Raw genomic sequence first — 17888 nt, 5'->3', positions numbered from 1 at the left:
AATTTCAATTATTGCCAGTGGTGATGCAGTTTCGAGAGATTTGTTTCCCGCAGTAACCCAATTTTATGGCGGGAGACAAAATCACCCTGTTGGCCATAAACGACTTTCATTTTTTTAGTGTTACAGTTCTTTTAAAACAAGAGGATTGTAAACTCAGGGCTGCGTTGCCCAGCCCAGTCCTTGCTGGAGAACACGCCGCACACAGTCAGATTATAATGAAAACTGTGACAATGAATTCCCCACTGCTGTTACGATGACATCAACAGCAGCGGGCGGGAATCATTAGCGAACTGCAGACTTTGGGCGGTACGCTTTCTGACTACAGTGCCCGGATTGAGTGGGCGGATTACGTCATTTTCAGCAACATCCTCCGCCCTTTCGGGTTGTCATGGTTACTCATCCACCTAAAGTGATTGGCAGTTGTAGAGGGCGGGGAGGAAAGAGAAAAAAAAATCAATGCCGGGCGTGGAACAGTCTGAGTTGGGAGTGGGATTGCGCGCTCCCGGGAGTTTGCCCATCCCGCTCTCACAGACGCTGGAAGAAGTGTTCGGGGAGGCCTGAATATTCTCTAGAATTCGGACCGGATGCCCAATCTCTGGCTCCCATGCTGGGCGTTGTGGGGATGACGAACAGGTAGGGAGTGAATAAATACTTGGTGCAACACTGTGCCTCCTGGCTGGGGCAGCCACCTCGTGCACTATAATATGTATGGGTGACTTTATTGCTGTTAGTGGTACTATTGCACTGATACTAGCAACTGGAACCTGCTGCTCTCGCACTTGCACAGCTTCAACTCCCAGTGAGCCGCCAGGGCAGTCTGGGAAGCCGAATGTAATGTTTAACTAAAGCTGAACGTCTCTTCTACTTGTTTTGTCAGTGAGTGGATGAAGCTGTGCATGGCATTCATGCAGGGGGCTCTGAGCTGTGCATGCTGGGACTTTGCATCCTCTGACTCATGGGAAGCTGCTTGCTACTGTCACAGTCCAACTCAGTGCTACTCCTCTCAGCTACTTCTTTCTTGGGGGGGTTTCCCGTTAGCGCAACAGGAAGCTGCTGTTAAGCCAGGGAGGGGCTGCTTTCTGACAGCTGTGCTGGTCCCCTGACTCAGGCAGTCTCTACTGAAATAGGGCTTGGGTAGCTGTCTTCCATATACACGTGCTAAATCTTTGAATTAACTTTTAGTATGTTACAGAATAGCTTATTCTAAATAACTTTTCAATTGGTCTTCATTGTTCGTTTTTTAATAACTTGCCTTTTTCTTCTGACTCTTTCTAACTTTCAGATGGGGGGTCACTGACCCCATCTAAAAAACAAGTCCTCTGTAAGGATACAGAGTTATTGATATTGCTACTATTTTTACTTATCTTTATATTCAAACTCTCTCCTATTCATATTCCAGTCTCCTATTCAAATCAATGCATGGTTGCCAGGGTAATTTGGACCCTAGCAAACAGATTGCTGAAACTGCAAACTGGAAAACTTCTGAATAAAAAGCCAAATAACTCCAAAACCTCAAATAATAAACATGAAACCCAATTGCAAATTGTCTCAGATCATCACTATCTACATCGTGCTAAAAGTTAATTTAAAGGTGAACAACCCCTTTAACATTGTCTTACACCAGGATATACATAAAGGCTGTTCTTCAATTGTTACTTTAAAACTTTCCCAGCATATGAAGTCTTTTGGGGATGTTCAAAGTTGTAGTACAGCAGTTGCCAGAGGGATGCAGATTGCACATTATTAGCATATATAAGTCCCTCAGTCTCAGCTTCAGTGGCCTCTATATCACATTGTAATTATTATTATAAACACCAACATATTCTGCTGTGCTGTATTCACACACTAAGGCTAATGTCCCACCGGGCTTTTCCTGCACCAGTCCACTTCTGTCCACACTGACAGTTATGGTATGCACAGGGCAAATTTTACCCTAAAAATGCACACAAGATTTTGCAGACCAACCATCATGGGTGGATGGCGATGAAGCTATATTTTTAACTTTTCTACCAATAAATTTATTTTTTAACTGAATATCTCTGGTCTTGTGGATCCGTTCGAGTGCCGGTCAGCCCTGCTTCCTTATCTTGTGCCTGTAGGAAACTCATGGAAGTATGTGGGGCAGTCTCAGGCTAAGCTGGAAGGGCACCTTAGGCAAAGTTGCCCTGTACCCTGCCCATCCCTTCCTGTACACACAGTGATGTTTGGAGGTTGGGGGGAGTTGGCGAGTGATTAGCGTGGGCAGGACCAGAACACTCCCTCTTTTGCCCAGGGCCCAGACTATGCCTACAAAGGAGGCATGTGCCTAGCTCTACCCCACCATTGCATTCGAGTTCCGACCATGAGAGGGAGAACAGATTATATATCTATAATAATCTTTTTTAACAGGATTGACTAGGCTTTTCAGCTGCTGTAAAACTTCCACCATCTGCAATTGAGACAATCATTGCCATGTTTGGCTACCCACATACCTTGCCAAATCTGGCAGATCCTATCATTTGGTCACTGGCAAATAATAGCAACATGCTGTGGGACTATGGATAGGTAATTAGTCGGCTCAAATTAACCCTCAATTTTCAATAGCCAGGTGCACGTACCATCAGTGGTCCATCATCCACCAGGAACAGCCAGACAAGAATTCTTCGTACAGCACCTTGTAGTTTAAAAATGCCTTTATTCACAATTTAACGGCAAACCTGGTCAGCAACGTTTCAGGCCTATGTATGGCCTTTTATCATAAAAGGCCACACATAGGCCTGAAACGTTGCTGACCAGGTTTGCCATGAAATTGTAACATAGTAAGTAAGGTTGAAAAAAGACACACGTCCATAAATTTCAACCTTTTTAGGTTTTTTTTTTATCTGCCTAACTGCTAGTTGATCCAGAGGAAGGCAAAAAACCCATCTGAAGCCTCTCCAATTTGCCTCAGATGGGGACAAATTCCTTCCTGACTCCAAAATGGCAATCGGACTAGTCCCTGGATCAACTATGAGCTATATCCCATAACCCTGTATTCCCTCACTTGCTAAAAAGCAATCCAACCCCTTCTTAAAGCTATCTAATGTATCAGCCTGTACAACTGATTCAGGGAGAGAATTCCACCATTCTCCAGCGTTAATAAATCTCCAATTTGGCCAGTCTTTCCTCATAGCTAAGATTTTCCATACCTTTTACCAGCTTTGTTGCCCTTCTCTGTACCCTTTCTTATACAATAATGTCCTGATGGAGACCAAAACTGTACGGCATATTCTAGATGGGGCCTTACCAGTGCTCTATAAAGTGGAAGAATGACCGCTTCTTGCCAGGAATCAATGCCCCTTTTAATACAGCTCAAGACCTTATTTGCCCTTGATGCTGCTGACTGGCATTGCTTGCTACAGCCAAGTTTATCATCTACATGGACTCCAAGGTCCTTTTCCATAATGGATTTGCCTAGTGCAGTCCAATTAAGGGTATAAGTAGCTTGGATATTCTTACATCCCAGGTGCATGACTTTACATTTTTCAACATTGACTCTCATTTGCCACTTAGCTGCCCAGATTGCCAGTTTGTCAAGATCGTGTTGCAAGGATGCCACATCCTGGATGGAATTAATTGGGCTGGATAGTTTTGTGTCTGCAAACACTGATATATTAATTACAAAACACTCCCCTAAGTCATTAATGAACAAGTTAAATAAAAGTGGACCTAATACCGAGCCCTGAGGGACCCCACTAAGAACCTTACTCCAAGTAGAGAATGTTCCATTGACAACCACCCTCTGTACCCGATCCTGTAGCCAGTTTCCTATCCATGTGCAAACGACTTCATTTAGCCCAACAGACCTTAGTTTAGAAAGCAGTCGTTTGTGGAGCACAGTATCAAACGCTTTGCCAAAATCCAAATAGATCACACTGTCCAGCATCTTACTTACCTCATCATAAAAAGCAATCAAATTTGTCTGACATGACCTATCCTTCATAAAGCCATGCTGATTGCTGCATGTAATGCCATTGACTAGGACAAAATTTTGAATGTGATCCCTTAACAAGCCTTCAAAAAATTTGCCCACCACAGATGTCAAACTTACTGGCCTATAATTGCCAGGCTATCGTAATCCTTTTTTAAATATTGGAATAACATCAGCTTTTCTCCAATCCATTGGCACCATACCAGATGAAAATGAATCTGAGAAAATCAGAAATAGGTGCTGGTCTATAACTGAACTAAGCTCTATTAGAACCCGGGGGTGTATGCCATCAGGCCCTGGAACCTTGTTTACATTCATTTTTATTAAAGCTTTATGAATCATATCCTGAGTCAGCCACTGATTAGATTGAGCTGAGCCATTAGTGCAGCTGTAAAGTGAGCCTGGGAACTCAGACTCCTCTATTGTATATACTGATGAAAAGAACTGATTTAGCACGTTTGCCTTTTCTGTATCTGTTACAACCATACTGGTACTGTTATTTAATGGAGCAACACTCTCAACCTGCATCTTTTTACTATTGATATATTTAAAAAAACTTTTTAGGGTTAGTTTTCACCTCCACCGCAATTAACTCTTCATTTCCTTTCTTTGCCTTCTGGATTGCTGATTTACAACATTTATTACAGTGTTTATATTCATTAAATGCAGCTTCTGTCCCAACAGATTTGTAGTTTTTAAATGCCTTTCTCTTCTTTCCAATTAACTTCTTTACTTCTGTATTAAGCCACATAGGATGATTCTTAGAGCTTCTACATTTACTCCTTAAGGGAATAAATTGAGAACAGTAATTATTTAATATCATTTTCAGTGACAACCATTTCTCTTCTGTGTTTTTAGCTGAAAACATAATGCCCCAATCAATGCTCTGTAGGGCAGCCCTCAAGGCACTAAAATTAGTTTTTCCAAAATTCTTGGTTTTTGTTGCCCCAGTATAGATTTCTTTTTTGCACCAGACATTAAATGATATAACATTATGGTCACTATTACCCATGGGTTCAATGACTTGCACATTTGCTATAAGTTCTGGGTCATTTGAGATCACTAGATCCAGAATAGCATTTTTTTCTGGTAGGCTCTTCAACAACCTGTGCCATAAAATTGTCATGCAACAAGTTTATAAACTTGTTCCCATTAACTGATCTGGCAGTACTGTTGCTCCAGTCAATATCTGGGTAATTAAAATCCCCCATTATCATTACTTTACCCAAACTAGCAGCCTTTTCTATTTGCATCAGGAGCTTAGCCTCCCCCTCGTCACTTACATTAGGGGGTCTATAGCATACACCTACAATTAATTTGCTGGATTCTTGACAATTGGTGAAGAACTCCACCCATGAGACTTCTGCCCCCTCATTTTCTAACATAACCTCCTCCTTTATATAAGCTTTTAAATCCTGCCTAACAAACAGACATAACCCTCCTCCTTTCTATTGCCTCTGTCCCTTAGAAACAAAGTATAGCCACTGATATTAACTGCCCAGTCATGCGACTCATTCAGCCATGTTTCGGCCACACCAATCCCATCATATTTTCCCTCCAGCACCTCCAGCTCTCACATTTTACCAGTCAGACTCCTTGCATTTGCAAACATACATTTAATACTGGTACCATATTGAACATATGACATGTGGTCCTCCCTATCCTTAACAGTACCCCCAGCCAAATCTCCTCCACCATTTTCCCTTTCTTGCCCACTATCTCATCTAACCTGTTTTCCACTGAATCTTTTACTGAACCTTCCCCCCTCCCATGCCTAGTTTAAAATTTCCTCCAACCCTCCAGCCACCTTCTCTCCCAAAACAGCTGCACTATCATCATTGAGGTGCAGCCCATCCCTAGCAAAGAGCCTGTAGCCGACTGAGAAATCAGCCCAGTTCTCCAAAAACCCAAAACCCTCCTCCCTACACCAATCTCTCAGCCACGCATTAATCTCCCTGTGAATAAAGGCATTTTTAAACTACAAGGTGCTGTACGAATAATTCTTGTCTGGTGGGCCTATGGATACCTGATATGGTCCTTGTGTGTTGGGTTTTCTAACCTACCTTATAGATATCTGGACAATTTTCAGCCAGATTTCATCCAACCCATCTGCAAGACACCATACATGGGTCAATAAGCTGCTGACTCAGTCTGGAGAGGCTAAGTAGGCAGCTTTTGTTGGCCTGTGTATGGGCAGCTTTAGCTTTATGAAGGCCTCAAGTCCTTCTGGAAGGCTGGGACCCCAATCTAATGGGGGATGTTTATATAGTTCAGGGATGTCCAACAGTGACCCTCTAGCTGTTTAAACTGTTCTATGCACCCTTACAACCTAACACTATCAAACGGATTCCGGGAATTTGTTTTCAACAACACCAAAAAAGCTGCATCTTTAACCTATCTAAGCAATAATTAAAAAAAAAAACCCCCAAGGAACCCAGTTAAAAAGCCCTGTTTATCACTACCTTTAATTTGACCCTGCCACTTTTTGTTTATAAGAACACAGACACATTTTTGTTCATAATTCCCCAATATAGGTACATTTTAAATTATTGGTCCTCATATTATAGCCTGGGTATGTTGATAAATTTGACCTATGGAGTGCATTAGGTACAGGTGTTCAGAAGCGTTTTTTTCTCTTGGTCAGTATCTTCGTGATATATGTTGGCTTACTTCAATTTTCAGTCTCTGTATGCATGCATAAAGTTTATAAACCTTATCTTGTACTGTTTCCACTTCTTGGTTTACTATGTGATAATGTTCTGCTTTCCAAAATGTTTGGGAGTCAACTTTTACTCTGTGTAAAAGTCTTTCTTCTAAAAAAAAAAGTGTTACAATAATATTACCTCGGTTAATAAACAAGTCAAGTTCAATTGCATGTCCTGTCCTGAAGGCACAGTAAACTGGAACATGCACTTACTGTCCTCAAAGTTGTTAGTTCCAGTGTAATCCATTAATTTGGGGTAAATGTGTGTATAGACACTGCACCCAATGTAATTATACACTTGCTGGTCAATGAGTTCAATTGGGGCAAAACTGTACCCACTGCAAATTAGTTCAAAGTTTGCACCAGATACAGGAATTGCAAACATTTGTGCTGGTTATGAAACTGCATTTATTTAGGTGCAACTTGTTCCTGCTGTATAAGGACTCTTACACACTGGTATTTCTTCATTTGGTTTCTTGCAGTGGGTCTTTTATGCGTTCCACCCCAAGAAACCGCATGAAGAAAATCAGACTTTCTTTTCAGTGAGGCTCAAGCACTGAACAAAGGTGGAACACAAACTCAAAAAAAAAAATACAGGTCGTACTCTTTCGGTGCCCCCTGTGGTCCATGCATCCACTGCTAGAAAGAACACCCATGTGTAAGAGTCCTATGGGTGGCATGCCAATGTGACATTTACTGCGGAAGCAACTTTAAGGGGGAAATTCACTAAAGGGTGAAGTGACTAACGTTAGCAACAATTCGCCAGCGTGACGTCATTTTGGGACTTTGCAGATTTACGAACTGGCGCAGACGTAACTTCGCTAGCGAAGGAAATAGACTCTAGCACTACTTCGCACTCTTACGGCAGGTGAAGTTTCGCTCTGGCGAAAGAGCGTTACTTCTCAAATTCACTAAGATGCACCTTTAACTCAATGTTACCTGTTTACCTTCGAAGTGCAATGGAATGTACAGGGCTTCTTCAATTTTTAGTTGAAAAGCACACGCGGCGCTTCTTTATTATAGCGGATGGGAAGACACGCAGACGCAGTTCGGGGAGATTGCCGCCTAGAAGAAGAGGCGATTAGTCACCAGTCGACAACCTCCCGAATCTCCTTGTGTGAACTAACCCTTACAGTTTATATCTTTTTCTATTCAGAATGTTGTGAATATTCTCACTCATTTTAGAATAAAATATTGTGTCCGCTTACCACCCCCACCACTGCTTGAAAAAGCCTGAGAGAGGGTGTGGGTGTTTACAAATAAGTTTAGTCAGTACATCTGAAAGTTTAGATCAACTGGGAATTGAAAAAACAAACAAACTGTTTTTAGGCTGATTTGGGGTGGGACAAGTTAAAGGATATTTGCTTTATCTTTCAATATTACTACTGTTGGTTTTCGGTTCTTACCATACAAGGCATAACGATCTGTCCTAAACAGGAAGATACAGTGAATGTGTGGAATGTCTCTGATTCCTTCAGTCTCTATGTTGTGCAATGTATAGTGTAACACCCCCTAGGAATTGAGTAATTACAAAACCATATGGTTGATACAGCAGTCAACTTCCTTCAATACTGTTCTCTGTCATACTCATCCCTGTGCAACGTGACCAGATTCTTTGTATTTGTTGTGGAGCAAAGCAAACTGGCTAGCATTTAACAGCTTTAATGCTTTAATTTACTGCTTTCTGTAAAGTTACTGACACAAATAAAGTGAAGTTTAGCACTGTCATTGGAAATGCATAAAATATCATTATCACTGCGCAATATATTGGGGCTCTAAAATTGACAATAATACCAAAGTATATGTGTTGTATTAATAAATAAGTTTGAAATATAAAAGGCTTGTAGTCCGAATAACCTTCCTTTTAGGGTAAGGCCACACGAGGAGATTCGGGGAGATTTTGTCGCCTGGCCACTAATCGCCCCGTCTTTTGAGCAACTATCTCCCCGAACTGCCTCAAGAGTTTTTCCCCATAGGTTGCTATGAAAAGTCGCCTGCGCTAATGCACACGCGGCAATGCGTTTTCTATAGTCGCCCAAAGTTGCCTCACTGAGGCAACTTTGGGCGACTATTGAAAACGCATCGCCGCGTGTGCATTAGCGCAGGCGACTTTTCTTTGTAGCCTATGGGGAAAAACGCTGAGGCAGTTCGGGGAGATAGTCGCTCAAAAGACGAGGCGATTAGTCGCCAGGCGACAAAATCTCCCCGAATCTCCTCGTGTGGACTAGCCCTTACTATGGTAAAATACATATTCAGATTTACAGGTACAGGTGAAAATCTAATGTAGTAAAATAAGTGTAGATGAGCTAACTTTTCAGTAAAGAAAATATACTGTATTTTGGCTGTAATGTATGTTGAATTGCAACTGAGTGCAGGACATAGTGTAGTAGGTTATTTGGCTGTAATGTATGTTGTATAGCAATTGAGTGCAGGACATGGTGTAGTAGGTTTTAAGGCTAAATATTGTAAATTTGAGAAAAAATTGCACTCATTGCTTACTACAGAAATGCAGAAATTAACCATGTTTTCTCTTTCCGGTAATAAGGTGTCTTGTTGCTGTACGTATGGCCAGCTATACTGCCTGGATTCTCATACTTGAGCCAGTGTTTAGGGTTTGAGCACCCAAGGCGTTTTCTGCACTACTAAATATTCATAATCAACATGCACTTTTCTTGCGGACAAAGTTGAGGAGCACACCTGTAGCCCAAACACCTTTTTTGAGTGCTTTATGCATAAGGATTACATAAAAATAACTGACCTGTGTTTTGTTCAAAAGTTGGACTAGAATGACGTGAACAAGAAAAAATGGGAAAACACAGATGTTCTTTGGGCATACTTAAGTGATGATTTTTAAGGTGTGCTTCACTTGGTTAAAATCATACTGCAGCAGTTGGCATGTGATTTTCTTGGAATAAAGCTGTCCTAAAGCTGCTTGCCAGAAGCAGCTCATAAAGCAGGAGAATAAATTGTTCTTTGCCTTAGATGTGTTTTAGGGCGTGTTATATTGACTGTGAATTTTCAAGCGATGCATAACCACAAAATGTGTTCAAAGTGGGCAATGTAAAAAAAGAACTCTGAAAAATTGAAAATGCTATTATTCACTTTGCGTTTGTGTATATAGATTTGTCTGTTACTTACTTCATGTCTGGTCCTTAACCCACTGTATGCTTAAATACATTTCCCTAAACATGTTTCACATCGTGGTTTCTGGCACCTATTGAGGTCTCTGACTTAAACTGGCCATAAACAAGTAGATTTTATACTTTGTATGATGAAAGATAATTTGTTACAATGTAACAATCTATAACTAACCATTCAGATTAAAGTAGGAAAAATAACTAATCGGACAATGTCTGGACATTAATTGACAGACCGCAACCGTACAAAAGTTATGTCTGAGAAATAGTAGTGACACCCACTGATACTGTCAGATAGGCATACATGCAAAGATATAACAGTTAGCTGACGGAAATTTTCTAACCTGTCCAATGGATTACATGCCCGGTCCACACATGGTCCGAAAATCTATGAACCTTTGTTTCGTAAGACTATATGTTTGGGTCTATGGCCAGCTTAACATGTATTTTGTGTATGCATTAACTGGGCTAGATTGTGCATGCAGCATAAGGTTAGTGGGGAAAAATTAGGTACATGTCAAATAAAAAAAGTTTCTGCACCGCACTAGTTGAGTTTTAACACTGTTTTATTACAAAATTTTTGATTTGGGAAAAAGAAAAAATGTTAAATATGGGCGTTTTTTTATCAACGTATATGACCCAGGCATATTTCTAAATTATGGAGGGTTGGTTTTACTCCCCCAAACATTTGTGCTAATAAACGTTTTTCACAAGCCACCACAACATTACCACAACCTGCGCTTCGTCATGCAGATATAATAACGCGATGAGCGAATACGACATACAGTTGTAGCAGTGTATAATTGAGCACTATTATCTTTGCAGCTGTCATTGTTGTCCTCAGAAAGCCCGTAAATATAGTTCATTTGCTAAGGTTTATCTGAATATTGCCTATAGCCTCATTGTGAATGAAAATGGATTAAGAAAAACAAACAGCAGATAATTGTTTAATATGATGGAAACATACTCCGTAAATCACTCCCTTTTATAGCATTATAGATTGGAACACCATCTGCACTGAGGGATTAGGGGAAAATTGATTCCCATGCAACCAAGTGAATTTCATTTAAGATTTGGGAGTGCCTTTCTTTTTATGTCATGTGAAACAGAGCACAGTTAAACTTGCATGGGAATTTTAGCTGGAAAAGCGTAGCACCCTGCCAAATGCCAATGTTCAAAGAACTTTACCATAGGTAACAGGCAAATTTATTCTAAAATTAAGATGAAAGGGCAAATCACTTGGGGGTGCCAAAAGTTAGGCACCCCCAGTGATTGTATTCACTTGCCTAATACCCCAGCTTGGTGCTCCTGTTAGCATAGAACACCACAGGCAAGTACAGTGAGAACCATGGAGCAATTATCTTCCTGCATCTTCTTTCTTGCATTGTGAAAAAAAGCTGGCCATTTACTGAGCATGTGTCTGCCCCGGGTAGAATGGTGAAGCAGAAAAGGATCACTTTTGTGGTGCTCGCTGAGCGGAACCCCACACCGGACTTTTATTTTATTTTCCTCTCATTCACATACATTGTTGCCCACTCTTAAACATAAGTTAATATGCATAAGTTGATATGCTGCTAAGAAGCATATCAACAAAAGATAACTACCAGCAGCTAATGTCAACAGTTCCTCAGTGGCAGACTAGTGGGGCACTGCTTCAGACTTTAAGGGCTAGGCCACACGGGAAGATTTCAGGGAGATTAGTTGCCTGGCGACTAATCGGCGCGTCTAATCTCCCTGGATGGCTTGCTGGTATCTTGCACCCGCTAGCACTAAAGTCGCCTGCGCCTATTCACACGCAGCGACACGTTTTTCAAAGTCGCTCGAAATTGCCTTGTTTCAAAGGCACTTTTATTTAGATGCTTATGTAATATAAGGTTCAAAGTTTGGTTAAGTTCACTTTTAGCAACCAATCGGCTGGTAGCATTTATCAGTCACTATTGGTTACTGCACCTGGGTAAACTTTGAGCCCATTATTGCATCAAGGGGTATATGTCTTCAGTAAAGCCTCAGATTGGTTTTGTAAGAGAGATTAGCCAGTTCTCAGTATAGAATAACCAAATCCCTTTAATTTGGGTGCTGGTTTAAAAACTGCAAACAAAAGCAAAGTTTACTGGAATGTCTGGTTGGCAGAAGGAATAATTCAGCCAGACCTATGACTATTTTTCAAATTACTATGATTCACAGCATTTGGCTAATTTTTTTTTTTTTTTTTTTTACAAGGCTATGCAGAAAACTTAGTTTGGGGCTGTGTAGGGATTTTTCACATATGCTGTAATCAGAATTAACTAACTTTTTTTTCACTTTTGTTAACGTGTGATACCACACAAAGAGGCCTATTTTTAATTCTGCGAAAAACTTTGAAGAAAAACATCACCAGTAATGTTGCCCATAGCAACCAATCAGCAATTAGATTTCAATAGTCCCCTACCAGTTAGAAAACAAAAGCAAAGATCTGATTGGTCGCTATGGGCAACATCACCAGTGAAGTTTTTCTCCAATGCTTTACATAGCATGATAAATAAGACCCAAAGTGTATATTATACCTAGAGAGCAGGCAGAACAGACAAAGGTCGATTTCTAATATTCTCCTATATATTAAAAGAATGTGTTCTTCTCATCCTTTTTTCATATTGTGTAAGCATGTTTTGAAGCATATTACAGACATTAAGGGGCAAATTTATTAAAGGAATTGTTCAGTGATGATGTAGAGAGTGATTTTCTGAGACAATTTGCAATTGGTTTTCATTTTTTATTATTTAAGGTATTATTTTTTGTTATTTAACTTTTTATTCAGCAGGTCCTAAATTTGCATTTTAAGCAAATCTGGTAGCTAGGGTCCAAATTACCCTAGCAACCATTCATTGATTTGAATAAGTTACTGGAATAGGAGAGGCCTGAACAGAAAGATGAGTAATAATTAACAATACATTTGTAGCCTTACAGATTGTTTGCTTTATAGAAGGGGTCAGCGACGCCCATTTGAAAGCTGCACAGAGACAGAAGAAAAAGGCAAATAACTATAAAACTATATATAAAAAAAAAAAAATGACAACCAATTGAAAATGTGCTTAGAATTGCCCATTCTATAACATACTAAAAGTTACCTTAAAGGTGAACCACCCCTTTAAAAATGGAATGATTGCATTATCCAGTTGTATAATGAGGAGGCATTCCTTTCTAGGATGTTTTCATCGCTGTTCGTCTATGTTGCCGAAAGACAGATGAGAGTTATAAAGAATGTGTTGAAAAGGCCAATACCTGTGTTCTCTTTATTTACCTTTGTGCACAGCTGGTAAGGTGCCAGAAATTGCACCTTCCTGGTTGTACATTTTACAGTTTACGATTTAGGACTGATCTACAAACCTATGGTATTTACTTGTGTAATTTATTGGTCTACTGTTTTTCTGTTGCAGGGGAACCAATAACAAAAAAAAAAAATGTTTCGTATACATTTCAGTATCTACATTTTTATGCTATGAAGTGGTCAAGATGCTATAGGTGATTCATAGACATACTGGGGCCAATGTTCTCATTATCTAATGTAGTGCTGTCCAGCGCCGGATTTACCGGGCAGGCACCCTTTAGGCCGCGCGGTCCTAGTGCCTGCCCAATCCCTCACTGGTGCACAAAAGTGCCGGAGCACTGGGGAGCTGCGCATCCCCAGTGCTCCCCATAGAGCAGGTGGGTGGCATGCCACTTCTAATAATCTGCCGCCATAGGCCTGGGACTTTGTTAGTATATCAAAGGCCCGGATTTTCTGGATAACTTATCTTTCTATAATTTGGTTCTTAATGTAAACATTAAATACACCCAATAGGCTGGTTTTGCTTCCAATAAGGATTAATTCTATCTTTGTTTGGATCAAGTACAAGGTACTGTTTTATTATTACAGAGAGAAAGGAAATCATTTTAAATAACTTGTAAAACATGAGTCTATGGGAGATGGCCTTTCTGTAATTCGGAGCTTTCTATAATGGGTGTCTGGATAACGGATCCCATTCCTGTATACATTTTTTATTATACCGTAAAAATATAAATTTTTACCTTACATTCAATCGTGTCACGTCTCTCTTAAAAGAGAATTCAACCCTTTACCAAAAAAAAACGCTCCCCCCCCCAGACTAGCTGCCCCTCTGGGGAAATGTCCCTAACTTTTTACTTACACCTCTGTGCAGGTGCAGGCAGCGGAGTTAACCGCAGCCATCTTTTGGTTCTTTGTGTCTTCTTCCAGTGCTTCGGCAATTTCCGTCCATTTCGGTGCATGCGCAGTTGTCGCAAACCGGTAATTGCTCCAGCTACCGGTCGCTGTCTCAGCTTACTGAAGACCTGGAAGATGGCTGCGGTGAACCCCGATGCCTGAATCTGTACAGAGGGGTAGGGTTTTTTTTGGTAAAGGGTTGAATTCCCCTCTAAATTTGGGGCCATACTAAGCTTATATGTTTCATAGATAGAAAGGAATGTTGACTAGGAAGGCCTGCCTAAATACTTTGCCTATGGCTGTTTTTTGAAATAACATAAATTAATTTATGCCCGTTTGCTTATTGGGGGGTTGCCAGCTAGCAATTATTTGTTGAAGCAATTAAAATAAGATAAAAAAAAAAGTAAAAGCTGTAAGCTGGATTTTAAAAGTAATGTTCAGTATAAAAATGAAACTTGGTAAATAGGCTGTGCTAAATGAAACATGTTTTCAATATAGTTAGTTTAGTCATTTTTTGGATACTTCAACCATCGAATAGGATACTACGTCTTCGAATTTACTTCGACTTCAATTCGAAGTAAAAATACTTTGAATATTCAACCATTCGACCGTGTCTCTTGAAAAAAACTTTGACTTCAGTACTTCGCCAAATTAAACCTGCCGAAGTGCTATGTTAGCCTATGGGGACCTTCTACAACCATTTTCTAAGTCTTTACACATCGAAATAAAATTGTTCGATCATATTCTAATATCATTCGAAACAAAAGGTTTAATCGTTCGATCAAACGATTTTACTTAGATTGTTCGATGGCCAAATTCGGTGAAACATACATCGACCTTGATATTCCAATTCAAAGTATTTTAATTCGATGGTTGAATTTCGAAGTATTTTACACTTCGAAATCTGCCCCTAGGTGTTAGAGAGCTGAAAAGAATGAAATTGAGTTTTGACTTATATTCGTCATCAGTTCACTTCAGCCTTTATAGATCACATTTTTTTTTAACTAACTATATTAGAAACATTTTTTATTTTGCACAGTCCATTTATATACCCAGATTTATATTTACGCTGAACTCTTCCTCTTCCTAAGTGCTATATATTTAGGAATGTAAAGCTTAGAATGTCATATGATACACAAATAAATTGTGGGAAATTTTTTTAGTAATCTGTAATATTTAGGGCTTGGTTCATTAAGGATTCCCAGCAGTTCAATTTGTTAATTATTAATTAAATCTTAACATTTATTTTAACCTACATATGGAATTCATTAAGCGTTATTTCCGTTAAAGGCATGAAAATATATTTTCCTGTTAAAACCTTTACAAAGGAAAAATCTGAATGGATATAAAATTGATCAAAAACATTCCAGAACCATAGCTAGAATGGTCCACAGCTAAGCTAGACCATGGAGACACTGGGCCAGAATGTAAGGACAATTACAGAATTTATAGGATAAACTTTGTGAATGTCATAGATCGTACTATTCATAGCAAACTATCAATTGGTCTTCATTTTTTTTCCATAGTTTTTGAAATATTTGCTGCCTTTTCTTCTTTTCCACTTTGAATGGAGGTTCTCAACCCCAGCAGCCAAACTAATACTCTGTGAGGCTTCAATGTTTTATTGTTACTTTTTATTATATTCCTGTTCAGGCCCTCTCCTATTCATTTTCCTGTCTTTCATTCACACCGCTACCTAGTTGCTGGGGTGAACAGAACCCTGGCAACAATATAACAGTTGAAATTCCAAACTGGAGAGCTGCTAAACAAAATGCAAAAAACTAAAAATAAATAAGTTAAAAAAATTAAGATCAATTGTGAATTGTCAATATACCAGTAAGGGACCTGTTATCCAGAATGCTCGGGATAGCTTACGTCTACTAGAAAATATTATGTAACCCAATAGGCTAGTTTTGCCTCCAATAAGGATTCATTATATCTTCGCTTGGATCAAGTACAAGGTGTTTTGGTTTTTTGTTTTTTTACAGAGAAAAAGGTAATCCTTTTTAAAAATGTGGATTATTTGGATAAAATGGAGTCTATGGGAAGATGGCCTTTCGGGAATTCTGAGCTTTCTGGATAATGGATCCCATACCTGTACCTCTATCCAGCAATTTTAGGTGCAGGGTAGAAGCCTAGTTGTTGGCTTTAGTAAGTTGTTTTTTTTGCTTGGATTTAATGTCCTAATGTAACATCCTGAAAATGTAACAACAGTGATCCCTCAATTTTACATACCCTGATTTCAGGTTATCCTTGATTTACACCATTTTTTCTGCTCCCCTGAACATTTTTTAAAGGGTATTCTATGGTATATTAAAGATACTTTTTTTTAAAAAAAATATATATATATCCTATAAAGCCAAGGAATTTTACTTAAGATTCTTTTTAACCACCCAGAACTGGGAATCTTGCCACAGCATTCTATTTTTAACATCTGTTTTATAATATACACCCTCCAACAATAAAGCTTTTGTCTAGTTTACTTTTAGGAACCAGCTCTGTAATTTTGATGTATCTTGAATGCAATGAAAGAGTGAGATGACTAAAAATAAAAATTTAGCATAATGTGGACAAGTGTTTTCCAAATTATTTTGTGTTCAAGCCTCTTTGTGGTCCAAACTTTGTTTGAATAACATACTAGAAGATGAAAAGGAAAAAAGTAGATATGCAAATAATAATTTTTTAATTGATTATATCATCCAAATAAATACATTATGCAGAATGCTTGGGACCTGGGATTCTTTCTGTAATTTGAGAGACCATACCTTTAGTCTTATAACAGTCATTTAAATAATTAACATTAAAGGAGAGCTAAACCCCCCCCCCCCAATGAAAAAAACCCCATCCACAATCCCCCATAGCCCCCCCTTCCCTGCATAGTACATTAGTGCAAAAGTGTCCCTGAATGTCAGTCTCGCCTCTCCATTCAGAGAAGGCCAGCTGAGTTCAAGGGTGCCATCCACTGCATCCTTCTTTGGAAAGGGACCTCCAACGCTGAACTATTTGGCGCATGTGCAATAGGAGCCAGTCCGTAATTCGCGCCAACTGTGCATGTAGAGGATCCGGAAGATGGCGCTCTTGAGCTCCGCTGCGCTACTCTGCATGGAGTAGTGAGCATAACATTCATTGACACTTTTGCACTAATGCACTATAAGGGTAGTGGATGGGGCTTTTCTCATTAGGTGGTTTAGTTCTCCTTTAAATTGACCTAATTGGATTATTTTGCCAAAAACATGGCTTTATGAAGCTTACCATTAAGTACAAGGTACTATAATTTTGATTATTATTATTATAATTTAGATCCGAGAGATGGCCTTCCCATAATTCAGAGATTACTAGATAATGGGTTTCTGGATAAGAAAAACTCCCCCTGCAAGCTCTATATAATTTAACATCCTCTCTGGAATCTCCTGCTTATCAGAGGCAATAAATTTGGCCTCTGGCATTTCCCTGACCCCATCACAGACTCCTAAATCAACTATTTCCTATCTTTCTCACTACTGGGAGTAAATTATATCCAAGCAAAAGCTAGAAAAGTTAGAAAAGAGTTATTACTCTCCCAGAAAGGGCAAAGGACCCACTAAGGTCAGGGCCCACTGGCTCCGGTACCCTGACAAGCCAGTTCAACACTGTGTCCTGCTGTTCCTTTTGTTCAGACTGTCTGCCCAAATGATAAGAAGAATCAAAAGGCATCATGCCACATTTGGCTCCTTGTACACTATCCATACTTTTATTGATTGGTCAGTGGCAAGTGTATGACTGCTGTTGTTCTGTAAGGATAGCACTGTGCAGTGGTGTACTGTATATGGGAGGGAAGAGGGTACCTGGTCCTGCAGATTTAGAAGGTCGTCATTGACTTTGAAACCAAAATTCTTGCAATATGATTTTAATTTTTTTTTT

General features: G+C 39.6%; 1 protein-coding gene across 2 annotated transcripts in view; it reads left to right on the top strand.

Moving 5' to 3' along the window:
- The first annotated feature begins 423 nt into the window (after window positions 1–423).
- The window catches only part of lims1.L (LIM-type zinc finger domains 1 L homeolog), a 77279-nt gene continuing 59814 nt past the window's right edge, over window positions 424–17888 (top strand). The window contains exon 1 of one of the 2 annotated variants that reach the window (XM_041580954.1): window positions 424–633. In XM_041580954.1, the coding sequence (XP_041436888.1) occupies window positions 605–633 (29 nt within the window). In that variant the 5' untranslated portion in view covers window positions 424–604. 2 annotated transcript variants of the gene reach the window in all.

The sequence above is a fragment of the Xenopus laevis genome, chromosome 2L, assembly GCF_017654675.1.
Source record: "Xenopus laevis strain J_2021 chromosome 2L, Xenopus_laevis_v10.1, whole genome shotgun sequence".
Lineage (NCBI taxonomy): Eukaryota > Metazoa > Chordata > Amphibia > Anura > Pipidae > Xenopus > Xenopus laevis.
The sequence above is the reverse complement of the archived record's forward strand: the minus strand, read 5'-3'. Positions and strand labels throughout refer to the sequence as shown.